Below are 15382 nucleotides of genomic sequence, written 5' to 3'. Positions count from 1 at the left end.
TAACTAACTTTCTTATTACATGATCATTTACAAAACTCGAATCCCAAAACTTTACTTATATTAAGCAAAATCAAGTATTTGTCACTTAATTTAAGTGATCGTTCGTTTATTCCATTCTTTCATTATACTTCATATCATATATAGCTTGATCACTTTACACCAGACAGGACTAGAAGTACCATCATACGTACATATTCTAAGTTCTAACACCCAAACTTTCTTAGTAATAATACTCTAAAATATTATCCAAGACTATATATAGGCGAAGAAACAGCCTTAAACTCTGATCAGGATCCGAAATTATTAATTTATGACCGCCCCAAAAATAGCTAAACCATATCTTATATGAAGATATAAAGTTCGTACAAGATATAAAGTTCCTTTACCAAAAAGGAATATATAAAGTTAAGCTTTCCTCCAGGAAAAACTATATTGCAACAGTCTAAATTGTTTAAATTCATCGAGGTAAATATTGGATGAAATTGTAATTATTTAAGGTGATTTAATAATATTTTGATATAAGTTACGATGGAATCAATGATTACTTGGAGAAAGTCGGTTTTATTGGGTCTGTAGAGCATTAAGTCCAGTTAGGACATATATTAAAATATCACTTAGCTAGGGTTGTTCATTGGTCACACTCGGACTAAAATAATTAGTTTTATTAGGTGAAAAATATCCAAACACAAGACCCGTCCGGTTAGTGGCTATGGGTTGTTTGGATTCGGTTTGCACGGATACAATTTTGTCGGGTGAGTTCATATAGGTTGTTTTTTTGGATAAGTAAAATTATAATCATAGAAGTACAAGGGGTATTTCAACCCGTGGTAAAAGTTACAACAAGATAAAAAGAAAAAAGAAAGGAAGAATAGATGCTAAAGACTGCACAACGAAGTTGGCTCCACTTTATCAGTGCATGACGGTGAGATAGAATGAAACTCTACTTGAATATATCTCACTCATCTGAATGAAGGAAATCCTAGACAAAACTTCACTAGTCTTTAAGGACTCATTCAGATTTATGGTTGTCAAAGAGGAGCGAAAAGTTTGAGGGAGGAGGCAGACACCAAAGTTAGTAGTGGAGGTAATGTGAAGTTGTGAACCATTTAGATGAGTTTGAGGGAAGAGATGTCAATCGATCGGTTCAGGTCAAGATAGTCAGTTCTATCAAGTGAAAAACATCAAAACACCAAGACCCGCCACTGACTAATTGGTGACAACGGGTTGTTCGAATTCGATTTCTTGAGTAAAAATTTTGTCAGGTGATCAAATTTCAGTTAATAGTAATTTTTTGCCAAGTCATATCACTTTACTCAAACAACAACTTCAGATATGTGATGTTATTAATCAGATGATTAATTAAATAGAAATATTTTCACATGCATTAAAATAAACCAAAAATAATTAATTATATTAAGTTTAATGGATATGCACTGTTTATGTAAAACAGTTTTACACTGACAATCAATCACAACAAGCCACATAGGTGGAATAATAACTTTTACCTTAAATTTTAATTAAAACAAAAATATATTTACTAATGTGGCGGAATTCAATTAAGTGACTGTGTAAACAAAGTTTACATTAACAGTGCACATATTAAATTCATTTATATATTAGGACTAAATCATTGATTAGTTTTCTTTTTTTCGAAAATCACCTGCAAAACTCATTAGATGCTCTCGTTGGAAATTGGAAATCATTAAGAAATTAAATATCCTTTATGCAGGATATGAAGTGAAACAGAGGATAATGTTAATAAATGGTTACCTATATGAAGAGGCCGTACCCAGGGACGTATCTTCTCTACTGTTCCAAAATTTAACATATCATCATCAATTATGTAGACATGCAATAATGATTTTTTCTTTTAAATTAAATACGAATAGATGTATACAAATGAAATTAAGTCATATGTACTATTAAAATTTTCCAGAAGACAAAAAGTTTCACTTGAATGTTTTTATTTACTAACAATAATGTGTTGGTCTAATGTGGTAAGTAAGTTCGACGACTATGGGTGAAGACATGCATAAGCTCGAATTCAAAAAAAAAATTTATTTATTAGAGGAGATAACTACAGTTTTCTAAATAAGTGAAAACATATCTTAAAACAAAAATATATTTCTATTTGATTTTTTGTCAACATGGTTTTCTGACTTGGATAATGCATTTTTTTTTCCTGTGTTCGTCATTTGGCATGCTTGTTACATATATCTTGGCAGTGGTATAATAAATTGGACCTGAATAAATCATGTTCAGGCTGCTAACCATTTCTGCAGGCAATATTGTCTGCTCTTTTCAGACGTACTGCACATGATCACCAGACCCATCTAAGATGCACGAATTTTCTCATGACTAATTCTTAAATATTGCATGCGCTAGCTGGAGGACCAATATAGAGAAGCAAGGTACTTGTGTAGTGTAAACAACAACTAGACTATATGTCAGTAATACAATAATGGTGCTCTTAACAATTTAATATTGTTGAAACATGAATAAGAAATGAAATGAGAGAAATGAATAAAATGATATGTGATGTGATAGAAAAATAAGAGAAAGATAAAAATAAAGATGTTTAGAAATGAGATGAGAGAAAAATGAAAGTACGAATGAATCATTCTAATAAAAAATCAACATTGACTTTCCATAATAACTGCTTTACAACAAAAACAACAACAAAAGTCTTATCTATGTCTGCTATCATAATAACATTAAAATTATAGTTTTATTACGTAATAGAGAATATTTAGTATCTAAAGGGATTTTGGATAGAAGAGATCTCAAGACATTCCGAAAAAGTGAGGTTGACATTGTTACACTCTCAAATTTGGTAAAATCTTCGAAAATGCAGCTTGAGTATGTTGGATACCCAGAAAAGTTGAATACACATATTTTGTCATGTTTAATTCTATATATTCCTAAGAAAAATTATAGGAATCTTTTATTCCCATGAGAATGGAAATTATTTTTTAAGACAACTTTTCATTTCTACCATATTTTATCACATGTTTTTCTATTTTTAATTTTTAATTAGATAACATTGAAAATATTCATGAGAATGTATGTAACACATACTAAATAAAATCATACAATTTACCCAGAAATAAATTATGCTCGTGAATATAGCATTCTTGAGAATCTATTTTCAAACTCTCCACCGAACGCTCCCTAAGTATGAGGTTAATTTGAAGAAGTTTTGTGCGGGGGGAAATTGTTATTAATTAAGCTAACTCCACTAAGATGTTATTATGTGAATGTTTATGGTTGGAACATAATTGATTCAGATAATGATTGGTTGGGACATACAAGTTTGATGACATCTATCAGACTTATGTAGATTGTGGCGATTAGAAAACCATGACAATCTAAATAGTATTTTTAAAAATATCATAGTAATTTGAAAAAGTTATTGTAATCGCCACAAAATTTAAGTGGAAGTTGAAAAACCTCGCTTGAGTTTTTTTTTTTTTTTTTTACATTTCTAATAGCATGAACAATGATCAGCTGACTAATCTATACTAAATAGACCCAAGAGAAAGAGCATTAACGCATATTTATATTATGATGTCTTATGTTTGCATAGAATTGCCAATGAAATAAGATTGTGTCATATGTACATGTATGACCCTCCTTCATTCTAAGTGTTGTTTCCCTTAGTTTTAGTAGAAATTATGGTTTTCCTACTAATGAGAGGGTACCTAGAAAATTAAGCTTTAGCTCTTGAGCTGGGTGAGTCCTTTACAAGCCTAGGACCCGCCACAAATATCAACAAGGTGCAAGATTAAAGGTTCTGGAACCATCAAGGCGAGCTCTTCACACCTACTTGGCTGCCATTATAGGGCGGCCCGATTATGATATAGGAGAATCACCCGCCCATACGTTGGGTCTGGGTTTGTTTTTTTTTTTTGGTCAATATCTGGGTTTGTTTTAATCATTTGTATTGGGAATGGGGCCTTGAATGAGAGACTTAATTCCCCAAACCTTCTAGATCATGGCTCCACCCACTAGAAGGGGGGGTCCTCCATTATACTAAGAGGCTTTTTGACTAATTAATGAAATAGTACACTTTTATCATCATCTTTCCTTTTTGTGCTTTGTTAGGATTTACTCCCTCCGTTCCTATTTATCTGTCCAGGAAGAGAAGGTTCACACAAATTAAGGAAATCAATTAATTGTGTTGATTTTCATAAAAATAATATTTGTTTTCCTATATCACCCTTTAGAATGTATTTTATCTTTCTTCATTTATTGTTTTTGTAAGGACATTTCTTGGAAAAACATCAATTAATGTTGTCTTGAAACTCTAAGTGGACAGATATATAGGAACAAAAAAGTTTCTTCAAAGTTGACAATTAATAAGGAACGGAGGGAGTATTAGAATATTCTCTTAGATATAGTGAACTTTAGCACAGAACAACTCTCATTTTATTTTGTTCTTACTTATTCTAGTTTGATGGAGAATTTCACTCTATCAACTTTGCGTTTAGTGGTCGTTTTCAACGATCGACAAACGCATATGTTGATCAAATGTCACGTGTTGAGGATTTATCTATAAGAACCACACACAAAAAAAGACAGAGCTAATACCATATTTAGGATAAATAAATTGCGCTGATTTATATGAGACAGATTCAGCTCTGCATCTAAATCAAATTAAATTACCTAAGAATGTCTGAGTATATAGAAGCAGCACCAATTCTTAGATTATTATTCTTTACAATGGTTGTATCAGCTTGTCTGGTTGTACACATGACTATGACTCTATGAGGTTCAGAAAACACACTAAGCTAGCAAGCATCAGAGATATTAGAGAGAGGAACATATGCAGCTGCAGAAGAACCATATATACTACAAAATTGTCAAAACGTGTAAGGATGTGATTTGTTCCAACTTACTCTGATCATAGTATTATATTATCCTGCTCCTGCCCATGATGCTTTGAGATTTGGGGTTAGTTAAAAGTTTAGCTTAGATCATACAACAGATCCTCTGCCAAGACAACTGGAAAGCAAGCATCAACATGAAGAAATCGATAATGAGTGTGTTATGGATTGATCAAAATTGAAATTTGATATGAACATTGAACAGCCAAGCCAAGTAGACAGTGGTGGTTATCCAAGCCTGTCACCTCATCATATAGGGGATACGATCTGCTAGCAATGCCACTACATAAAAGCAAGGTCGGATAAACAAAATAAATCATGTTGGACCCTAAAAGAATCATTTTGTTCCACCCAAAAAATCTCATATATTGGACCTGAAAAATCTAATTTTTTTTGTTTGTATTTGTAGGTTTCTTACAAATAAGGATTTGTTCCTAACCACATGCTTTTCTACCCATATAGAAAATAGGAGCATAATCCTAAACCACACTTGATTAACCCATACCCGAAAAACATGATGAAGATCTAGAGCGGAAGCGTACCTGAATGAGCCATGAGAATCGTTGAAGGATCTGGGGTTGTGATCTTCCAATTGTAGATCACCCTTAGGGTTTCCTGATGTTCTCCTCTGATGGGGATGAGGAGAAACTTTTTACGTTGTTACGTTGTATCTACAATTGGGGACCATAACCCTATAAGTAACTGCATCAGTTACAATTATGTTTTCAATATTTCTAATTTGGCCCCTCATCAAATTAGAATATTGCCTTATGATATCTGCACAATACCTTTTCATAACACATATGCCCTTCGCCGTAAGATCAATATTAAATAGACCACTTTAGTTTTGACTAATTAAATAATGGCCCTAACACAATTAAAAGTTACATTTGTGACCCAAAATTCTAACAATCTCCCACCGGTCACATATGTAACTCTACACATGTGTTAGACTTTATGAGCTCAAAAATGCCATTATATACCTTAAGCATATCCAAATAATCTCGTCCATTAGCCATGTCAGTACATAGAACCAAAGTGATTTTCGTTATATCAATCATAACTAAACTCATCAATGATTACTAGTACTGACATAACTAAATGACATAGATTCATTATGAAATGTGCAGCATGAAAATCACAAGAAGGTGGCCTGTACTTGTCAATTTTCAACTGGTCCTACTTTACTTTAGTGAGATTATTCAATAACCTTATTGTACAAAGCATAAATAACAGAATATCAAACTTTATAATTAACCATAAAAAAAAATATCCAAATACTAAAGTATGCATGCATAATACCAAATATAGAACACAAAATTTATATATGAGTAACTCCCACTAAACTAAGCATTCCTCACACTGCAAAACACCCATGTGAGCAGTGTGCTCATGAAAGACCTTAGGCGGAAGACCTTTCGTAAGAGGATCCGCTATCATGGAGTTTGTCCCTATGTGTTCTATAGAAATCTGTCCACTTTGTACCCTTTCCTTAACAACTAGGAACTTGATGTCAATATGTTTTGACTTGGTCGAGCTCCTATTATTGTTGAAAAATAAGACGGTTGATTTATTGTCACAGTATAACTTAAGCGGTCTTTCAATTCCTTCCACAATTCGCAGCCCAGTGACAAGATTCCTCAGCCAAATCCCATGGTTAGATGCCTCAAAACATGCTACAAATTCTGCTACCATGGTGGATGAAGCTATGAGAGTTTGCTTGGCACTACGCCAAGAAACTGCACCACCAGCCAACATGTAGATATAGTATGAAGTGGATCTCTTACTATCTTGGCATCCAGCAAAATCAGAGTCAGAATATCCAATGATCTCCAATTGGTCTGACCTCCTATATGTGAGCATATAATCTTTTGTTCTCTGTAAATACCTCATAACCCTTTTGGCTGCTTTCCAATGATCCATTCCTGGATTGCTCAAATATCTGCCTAACATCCCAACTATGAACGCTATATCTGGAAGCGTACAAACTTGGGCATACATAAGACTCCCTACAGCTGATGCATAAGGAATCTTTTGCATCTCTTGAATTTCTAAGTTTCCTTTTGGGCATTGATTGAGACTAAATTTGTCTCCCTTAGCAACTGGAGTATCCCCTGATGTACAATTCTGCATGCCAAACCTTTTAAGTACCTTTTCGATATAGCTCCTTTGTGACAATCCCAGAATACCCCGAGATCGGTCTCGGTGTATCTGAATTCCTAATACAAAGGAAGCTTCACCAAGATCTTTCATTTCAAATTTTCTTGATAGAAATCTCTTGGTTTCGTGCAACATGCCTATATCATTAGTGGTAAGCAGTATGTCATCAACATACAGAACCAGGAAAATATATTTGCTCCCACTGTATTTGTGATACACACAATCTTCAACAACATTCACCTCAAAACCGAATGAGAGAATTACTTCATGAAATTTATGGTACCACTGACGAGATTCCTGCTTTAGTCCATAAATGGATTTTGTCAATTTGCAAACTGTATTCTTTGGGTCTCCTGACACAAAGTTTTCTGGTTGTACCATACAGATCGTCTCATCAATGTTTCCATTGAGAAACGCTGTCTTGACATCCATTTGATGGAGTTCCAAATCATAATGTGCAACAAGAGCCATGATTGTCCTAAAAGAGTCTTTCGATAAAACCGGAGAGAAAGTCTCTTTAAAGTCAATCCCTTCCTTTTGAGTATAACCCTTAGCCACAAGACGAGCCTTATACCTCTCCACATTACCATTAGAATCCCGCTTGGTCTTAAATATCCATTTGCAACCAATGGGTTTCACACCTTCCGGTAATGGGACAAGTTCCCAAACCTTATTGTCTTGCATGGACTTATACTCTTCCTTCATTGCTTCAATCCACTTTTCAGAGTTGGAATCCTGCATGGCTTGCTGGAAGTTGATTGGATCAGCTTCCATCATACCATTATTTTCCTCATGTTCTTGGAGAAAGACTATGTAATCATCTGGAATAGCATTTCTCTTTTCTCTAGTGGATCTCTGCAAAGGTATTGGTTCTTGTAACACTTGTTCTTGAGGATCTTGAGTTTGTTCTTCATGAACCACCATATCATCTTGAGCAGGAGGAGATTCAACAACAATGTCTTGTAGAGGTTCTGTACTTGCTTCATCAGAAGCAACTGTATGAATCAGTTTTGGAATTGTTACCGACTCTTCCTCTAAAGCAAAGTCCCTAATCTTGTTCTCCCCTCCAAACTCAATTTCCTCAAAGAACATGGCTGCACCCATCTAAAAAATTATCTTTAATTTGGGATCATAAAATTTATAGCCCCTGGATCTTTCAGAATAACCAATAAAGTAGCTGCTCACTGTTCGGGATTCCAATTTCTTTTCATTTGGCCTATAAGGCCTTGCCTCAGCTGGACATCCCCATACATGAAAATGTTTCAAACTAGGCTTTCGCCCAGTCCAAAGCTCATAAGGTGTTTTGGCAGCTGCTTTAGTTGGCACTCTATTTAGAATGTAAGTTGCAGTCTTTAGTGCCTCTCCCCAGAGTGACTCTGGCAAAGTAGAATGACAAATCATACTCCTTGCCATATCCTTAAGAGTCCGGTTTCGTCTTTCTGCCACACCATTCATGCTAGGTGACCCTGGCATGGTGTACTGTGGGACGATTCCACATTCCTCTAGGTATTTGGCAAAAGGCCCTGGATGTTGTTCACCTGAACCATCATATCTACCGTAATATTCACCACCACGGTCAGATTTGATACTCTTAATTCTTTTGTTGAGTTGGTTCTCAACTTCAGCCTTAAATGATTTGAACACATCCAATGATTGAGACTTTTCATGTATAAGAAATAAGTATGCATATCTCGAATAATCATCTATGAATGATATAAAATATTGTTGACCATTCCAAGAAGGTGTTGGAAATGGTCCACAAATATCCGTATGTATCAATTCCAAGACGCATGTAGCTCTATATACACCAAATTTTTTTTGTTTTGGTCTGTTTACCTTTAACGCATTCAACACAAACATCAAAGTTTGTGAAGTCAATGGAATCCAAAATTCCATCTGACACTAGCCGCTCAACTCTATTTTTAGAGATGTGACCTAGGCACTTGTGCCATAATGCTCCTGAATTGTTATTATCAATTTTACGCTTAGTGCCACGTGATTCCACATTCAGGGATTCACTATAGGTGGCTACAGTGCTCAGCAAATACAGATTATCATATCCAATAAGTGAACCGGTTCCAACAATATTTGAATTAAAAGACAACTCGGCTTTACTGTTTCCAAATGAACATGAATAACCTGATTTGTCCAAATTAGAAACTGAAATTAAATTCCGTCTAAATGACGGTACCACAAAAGTGTCTTTCAAATCCAAATAAAATCCAGTACACAATAATAATCTAAAATGCCCTATAGCTTCCACCTCCACCGTCTTGCCATCTCCAACATAGATGTATCTTTCAACATCATTTGGCTTCCGGTAGCTTAGGCAACCCTGCATTGAAACACTGATGTTAGTAGTTGCACCAGAGTCTAACCACCAAGTGTTTCTAGGTACTGAAGCTAAATTGACCTCAGAACAGACCAAAGCAAAAAATGTACCTTTCCTTGCACGCCAAGCGTGATATTTAGTACATTTCTTTTTCATATGCCCAGACACATTGCAAAAGTAACAGGTATCATCCTCTTTCTGTTTCTTTTGTGCTGGAGCATCAGCAGCTTCATTCTTGGGCTCAACAGTTTTCTTTCTTTTGGCCTTGTCTTTAGAGGTGCTAACAAAATGAACACTTTCTTTCCTTTCTTGCTTCAACCTTTCCTCTTCTTGCACACAAAATGAAATGAGCTCGTTAAGAGACCATTTCTCCTTTTGACAGTTATAAGATATCTTAAACTGACTGAATTGTGCAGGGAGAGAAAGCAATACTAAATGAATGAGCAAGTCATCCGACAGCTCAAGCTTTAGCGCCTTAAGTTTTGAAGCAATATTTGACATGCCCATAATGTATTCCCTTATATTTCCTTTGCCATGATATTTCATGGAAATCAAGTTCTGAAGAAGAGTACTTGTTTCCGCCTTATCGCTTTTTGCAAAGCGCTTTTCAATTTCAGCAAGGAAATCTTTGGCACCTTTTATCTCTTCCGAGATAGTACCCCTAAAGAGCTCAGGAATGCCGCGCTTAATGATAATAAGACTCATGCGATTGGAGCGATCCCACTTCTCATAATCTTTCCTCTGTTCAGAGGTACTAGATTCCGTAGGAGAAGCGGGTTTCTCCACCCTTAGTGCAAGGTCAAGATCCATGCAGCCAAGAACAATTTCCATGTTCTCTTTCCAGTCCTTAAAATTTGTTCCATCAAGGACCGGAACCGAATTCAGATTAGCAGATATCGAACCAATAGTTGCTGAAAATAGAACATAAACAAATACTATAAATATACTCACATTAAGAAAAATTGAATTATCAATACGTTCAAATAGTGGCATAACTCATCTCAAGATACCTAGTGCACCATCAATATCATGTCTTTTGACAGTAATACAAATTGCTAGTGGTACTCTTGTTGTAATGATCAAACATTGATAATAAATCATGTCAAATAACAAATCATTCTTTGGATTGATTTATCATTCACATGTAAACCCTTAAAATTATCACATGTTTATCATCACAGATGTGTATGAAATCCGGTCAAGCGTTAACTTTTCCTTTGGGGTCCATTAATACTCGCATGGCTAAACACACACACAAACTTTTAATATTTCTTATGAGTAATCTCCATAAAAAGAGGTCACTTTTGTGACTTTCTTATTTTAATTGACTCATTTAAAATATTAAACAATTGTATAAAAAATACAAACCATAGCCAAAATTTGAACGCACACTAATAATTTTCCATATACCCATAGCCGAATTATCAACAAAACAGAAGCATGGTTCACAATTATATAATCTCTTTTAACATGTCAGATTCAAAATCTTACATATATGAAAAAGTGAATTCATGATTCACGTGAACCCAGCAAACATAAATTGATTCACAATCAATATATCCATATTGCAAACAAGAAACGAAATTGAATTCTCATATGCATTCATTCAACAGTTTCGTCTTTTATATATATATTTGAAACGTGAATATCAAAAACAGCAAATATACAATTTTTTTTGTTGAAGAAAACACAAATACTCAAAGTATTGATAACCACGCATGTTGCATGAATCTGAATGTTAAATTGCACATATAATTCATAGTCATTCAACGAAACTGAATCGAGTACATGAAATCCGAAGAACCGAAACTTATAAATTATTCAAAAACCCAATAAACCAGAAATTGAAACCCTAATAACAAAAAAATTACCAAAATCAAATCAAGTATGGAACCGAAACAGAAAAAAGAAATCCATGATTTCTAATTTATAAAACAAACCGAAACAGAAAACATGAATTAAGAACCTAAAATTGGAACCCTAATCTCAAAAATTACCAAAATCATACATGAATCAGGCATGGGTGGCTCTGATACCACTTGTAGGTTTCTTACAAATAAGGATTTGTTCCTAACCACATGCTTTTCTACCCATATAGAAAATAGGAGCATAATCCTAAACCACACTTGATTAACCCATACCCGAAAAACATGATGAAGATCTAGAGCGGAAGCGTACCTGAATGAGCCATGGGAATCGCTGAAGGATCTGGGGTTGTGATCTTCCAATTGTAGATCACCCTTAGGGTTTCCTGATGTTCTCCTCTGATGGGGATGAGGAGAAACTTTTTACGTTGTTACGTTGTATCTACAATTGGGGACCATAACCCTATAAGTAACTGCATCAGTTACAATTATGTTTTCAATATTTCTAATTTGGCCCCTCATCAAATTAGAATATTGCCTTATGGTATCTGCACAATACCTTTTCATAACACATATGCCCTTCGCCATAAGATCAATATTAAATAGACCACTTTAGTTTTGGCTAATTAAATAATGGCCCTAACACAATTAAAAGTTACATTTGTGACCCAAAATTCTAATAGTATTTACTTTTAAACATAAATATAAATATATTCTTCAACTCTTAATCAGAACATATTCGACTTTCACTACACTCAAACCACAACTGCGGTAACAATATAACGCACAAAAATAAAATTGTTGACAAGATTAGTCATGACTTTATGTAGACGGTGCAAATCCATAATTTCTTATATTGAGTTGGGCTATGCTTGACATGCTCAGCTGATAATCTAGCTGGAAACTGATAAGCTAGCTAAAAGGTGATAAGATAGTTGAAAACTGAAAGTTGATAGCTGAAAAATAACTTTATTGAAAAGAAGTGTTTGGTAAAACTAGTTGTTGAACAAACTGAAGTTGTAAAATGACATATAAGGACAAACTTGTATAATTCTTTTTACATTTAACATTATTTTATTTACACATCAATACATATATGATATTAAAATAACCACCACTTTAAATATTTTAATTTAGTTCAAATTATTTTTCATCTAAAATATATAATATTAATTGTTAATTTATTTTCATTTTTTTATTAATTTAAATAGAATGAAACAAATAACTATATATTTTAATCTAATAAAGTAAGCTTCTATTTCTCTAAATTAACAACAAAAAAATCTTTTTGAAAATGAAATATGTATATAGATAAAGTTGAGAAAATCTCTTTAAATTATTTCAAAATAAAAATAATTAGATTCAAGTGTTTATATAAATATAAAATGGACAATGATAGAATTTTATTAAAATGATAAGGATAAAAAAGAGAATAAATTCAATAAGCTTTGAACTACTGAAATAAGCTCATTTACCAAACATTTTAAAGAGATAGCTAGTCAAATAAGCTTTAAGCTAGTCAAATAAGCTATAAGCTAGCTGAAATAACGTGCCAAACATAGCCTTAACCTATTGGCTCTACCTTTTAATAAATTTTTTCTTACAATAAAATTAGGTTTTGAAGTTCATAAATTCTGGACCATCTTTCTAACCTTTCGATGGGCTGCCCAATCTATGAATTAAACCTAGGACCGCCATAGGCCCGATCCAACTGTTTTTCTAATAAGGCTTTAAGTATAAAAGGTCTTTGATGACAAAAAAAAGAGTACAAAGTTTTTGTACCAAACCACTAGAACCAAAATTATATTTCAACAGCAGCTGTATTCCTACCCAAATGAATTAACCCTTTTTTCTCTTCTAACTGATTACGTCTCACCAAAAATCCTTAGCGGATCGGACAAAACATATGTGCGTTTGGGCAGTTTAACTAAACACTTGAGGTAATAAGCATTTATCGCCTAAGGTAATTTAACAAATTTATTGAAATAATTTGAGAAATATGCTACATAATAGCTTATGAAAATAAGTTTAAATCAATTTGTGTGTAAGTTTATAAACTACTTACATAAAGTTTCCTATAAACTCTTACATGAGCTTTTATGTTATAAAAAAACTCAAATAAGCTCTTCCAACAGCCGTAAGAGGAAGACTCCACTAATGGCATATCGGCCACCCCTTAAGGAGTTTTCTCCTCTCAATGGAGAGATTTTCTATCCACACAAAGGTCAACATTCCACAGTAACTAGGTGGTTTTGTTACATTGTGATCATTTCATTATTTGTGCATAATGGGCTTTTTCTCTTGAGGTTGGAAAGCTTTCCAAGTCAAGTTGATGTTAGGGTTTGAAGACAAGAGCACCAGCTACCACCGCTCTTTGAGTGTCTCCTCCTCCTTTGGGAGTTCTATATCCATGGAATCTTCTCCTTCTTCTAGGTAGGTGTTTCTCCCAAATAGGTTTATTTTCTTCCACATTAATTAGTTGGATGTGTACCTAATAAGTGGATTTTTTCTCAGTTTTAGTTCGATTTTCTCTTTTTTAATTTGTGGTCACCACTGGTTTCCTTCACCCCACCTGTCGTTGTTGACTCCACCTTTATCTTGGTTGCAACCTTCTCCACCACTACCATCTTCCTGTTTCTCTCTAATTTTACTATTTGTTGACGGCTATGTTCTGAAGCTAACCTATTTCCATGGTCTTGGTGTCCTCACTCCTCTCAGTGTCATTGAAGCCTTGACGTAAGCTTCCATGAAGACTAATTAAACTGATCCCAGCTTTAATTACCTAGGCCTGCTTAAATAAACACTCATGTTTGATTCACTATTAGTACCAGAAATTTATGGGTTTTGTTTGGTTGCGTATATTAACTACTTGTATTAGTATGAATGTGCATGCTTTGTAATTTGTTTGTGATGTTTTATACGATTTGGATAATCTCCAGCTGTTGGAGGGTCCAGCAGTGTATACTACCCTTAAAAAAATTTAGTGTTTAAATTACTTTTTTCACCTCAACACATCTCAACCATTAATTATTTTGATCTATGGCTATAAATAAGCTGTAGAGGCCGGAGAGAATTTTGGGCTGGAGAGGATGCATATCCATGTTTTATATGATTATATTGTAGTTATCAATATCAATATCGATCAATCAATATCAATCAATATCAATATCAATATCAATCAATATATATTAGAAAAGAAGAACTTTCATGGTGACGTGTCAGCACCAGATTAATTCTTAGTGACGTGTCAGCACCAGAGTAATTCTCATAAAAATTATTCCACGTGTCAATTTGTTAGAGGGTAGAATTTTCAATTGATATATGTTTTAATTTATATATTCTAAATTAATTGATTGATATTATTTTAGAAGATATAATTTTCAATTGATATATCTTTTAATTTTATATACTCTAAAATAATTTACTGATATTATTTTAAAAGATAAGATTTGGTCTTTTAATTTAGTTTAAATTTATTTTTAGAATATATTAATTAATTTTTATTGAATTTTCGAATTTTTAATTATTTCGGGATTTTATGAGTTTTTATTGTGATTTGCTAGATTTTGTTAGTTTTTATCTATCTTTATTTAGTACTTTTTTAATATTAGATTTGATTGGGATTTAGGTTGTTTATTTCTTAATTTATCTTAATTTATCTTATTATTTATTTAATTTTAATTCCATAAAATATTTTATTTTATTTTATATTTATTTTTAGTTATATTAATTAATTTTTCTTGAATTTTCGGTTTTTTAATTAATTCAGGATTTTATGAGTTTTTATTGTGATTTGCTAGATTTGGTAGTTTTTATCTATCTTTATTTAGTACCTTTTTAAATTTTAGATTTGATTAGGATTTAGGTTGTTTATTTCTTAATTTTATCTTATTATTTATTTAATTTTACTTCTGGGAAATATTTTATTTTATTTTATTTTACATTTATTTATAGAGCATAATAATTAATTTTTATTGAATTTTCGGATTTTTAATTAATGCAGGATTTTATGAGTTTTTATTGTGATTTGCTAGATTTTGATAGTTTTTATCTATCTTTATTTATTATTTATTTAATTTTAATTTCGTAGAATAATTCTTAGTGACGTGTCAGCACCAGAGTAATTCTCATAAAAATTA

At 33.1% G+C, this 15382-nt stretch overlaps 1 protein-coding gene and 1 long non-coding RNA gene across 2 annotated transcripts; both read right to left on the bottom strand.

Moving 5' to 3' along the window:
• Positions 1–9083: 9083 nt before the first annotated feature.
• LOC130719049 (uncharacterized) lies at positions 9084–9632 on the bottom strand. Its single transcript, XR_009012897.1, has 2 exons — positions 9489–9632; positions 9084–9381 (listed from the first exon to the last, which is right to left on the bottom strand). It is a non-coding gene; the product is annotated as an uncharacterized LOC130719049 (long non-coding RNA).
• Positions 9633–9692: 60 nt separating this feature from the next.
• LOC130719797 (uncharacterized) lies at positions 9693–10792 on the bottom strand. Its single transcript, XM_057570404.1, has 3 exons — positions 10789–10792; positions 9951–10289; positions 9693–9781 (listed from the first exon to the last, which is right to left on the bottom strand). Exons 1-3 carry the CDS (start codon positions 10790–10792, stop codon positions 9693–9695), a joined length of 432 nt encoding a protein of 143 aa, XP_057426387.1.
• Positions 10793–15382: the final 4590 nt, after the last annotated feature.

The sequence above is a fragment of the Lotus japonicus genome, chromosome 5 (assembly GCF_012489685.1).
Source record: "Lotus japonicus ecotype B-129 chromosome 5, LjGifu_v1.2".
Classification (NCBI taxonomy): Eukaryota; Viridiplantae; Streptophyta; class Magnoliopsida; order Fabales; family Fabaceae; genus Lotus; species Lotus japonicus.
The sequence above is the reverse complement of the archived record's forward strand: the minus strand, read 5'-3'. Positions and strand labels throughout refer to the sequence as shown.

Excerpts from the sequence above, each read along its gene's own strand:
- LOC130719797 (XM_057570404.1), bottom strand. Across the intron at positions 9,782-9,950 it reads AAGCGATAAGGCGGAAACAA|TCAGTTTAAGATATCTTATA; the intron begins GTACTCTTCTTC and ends TGCACAATTCAG.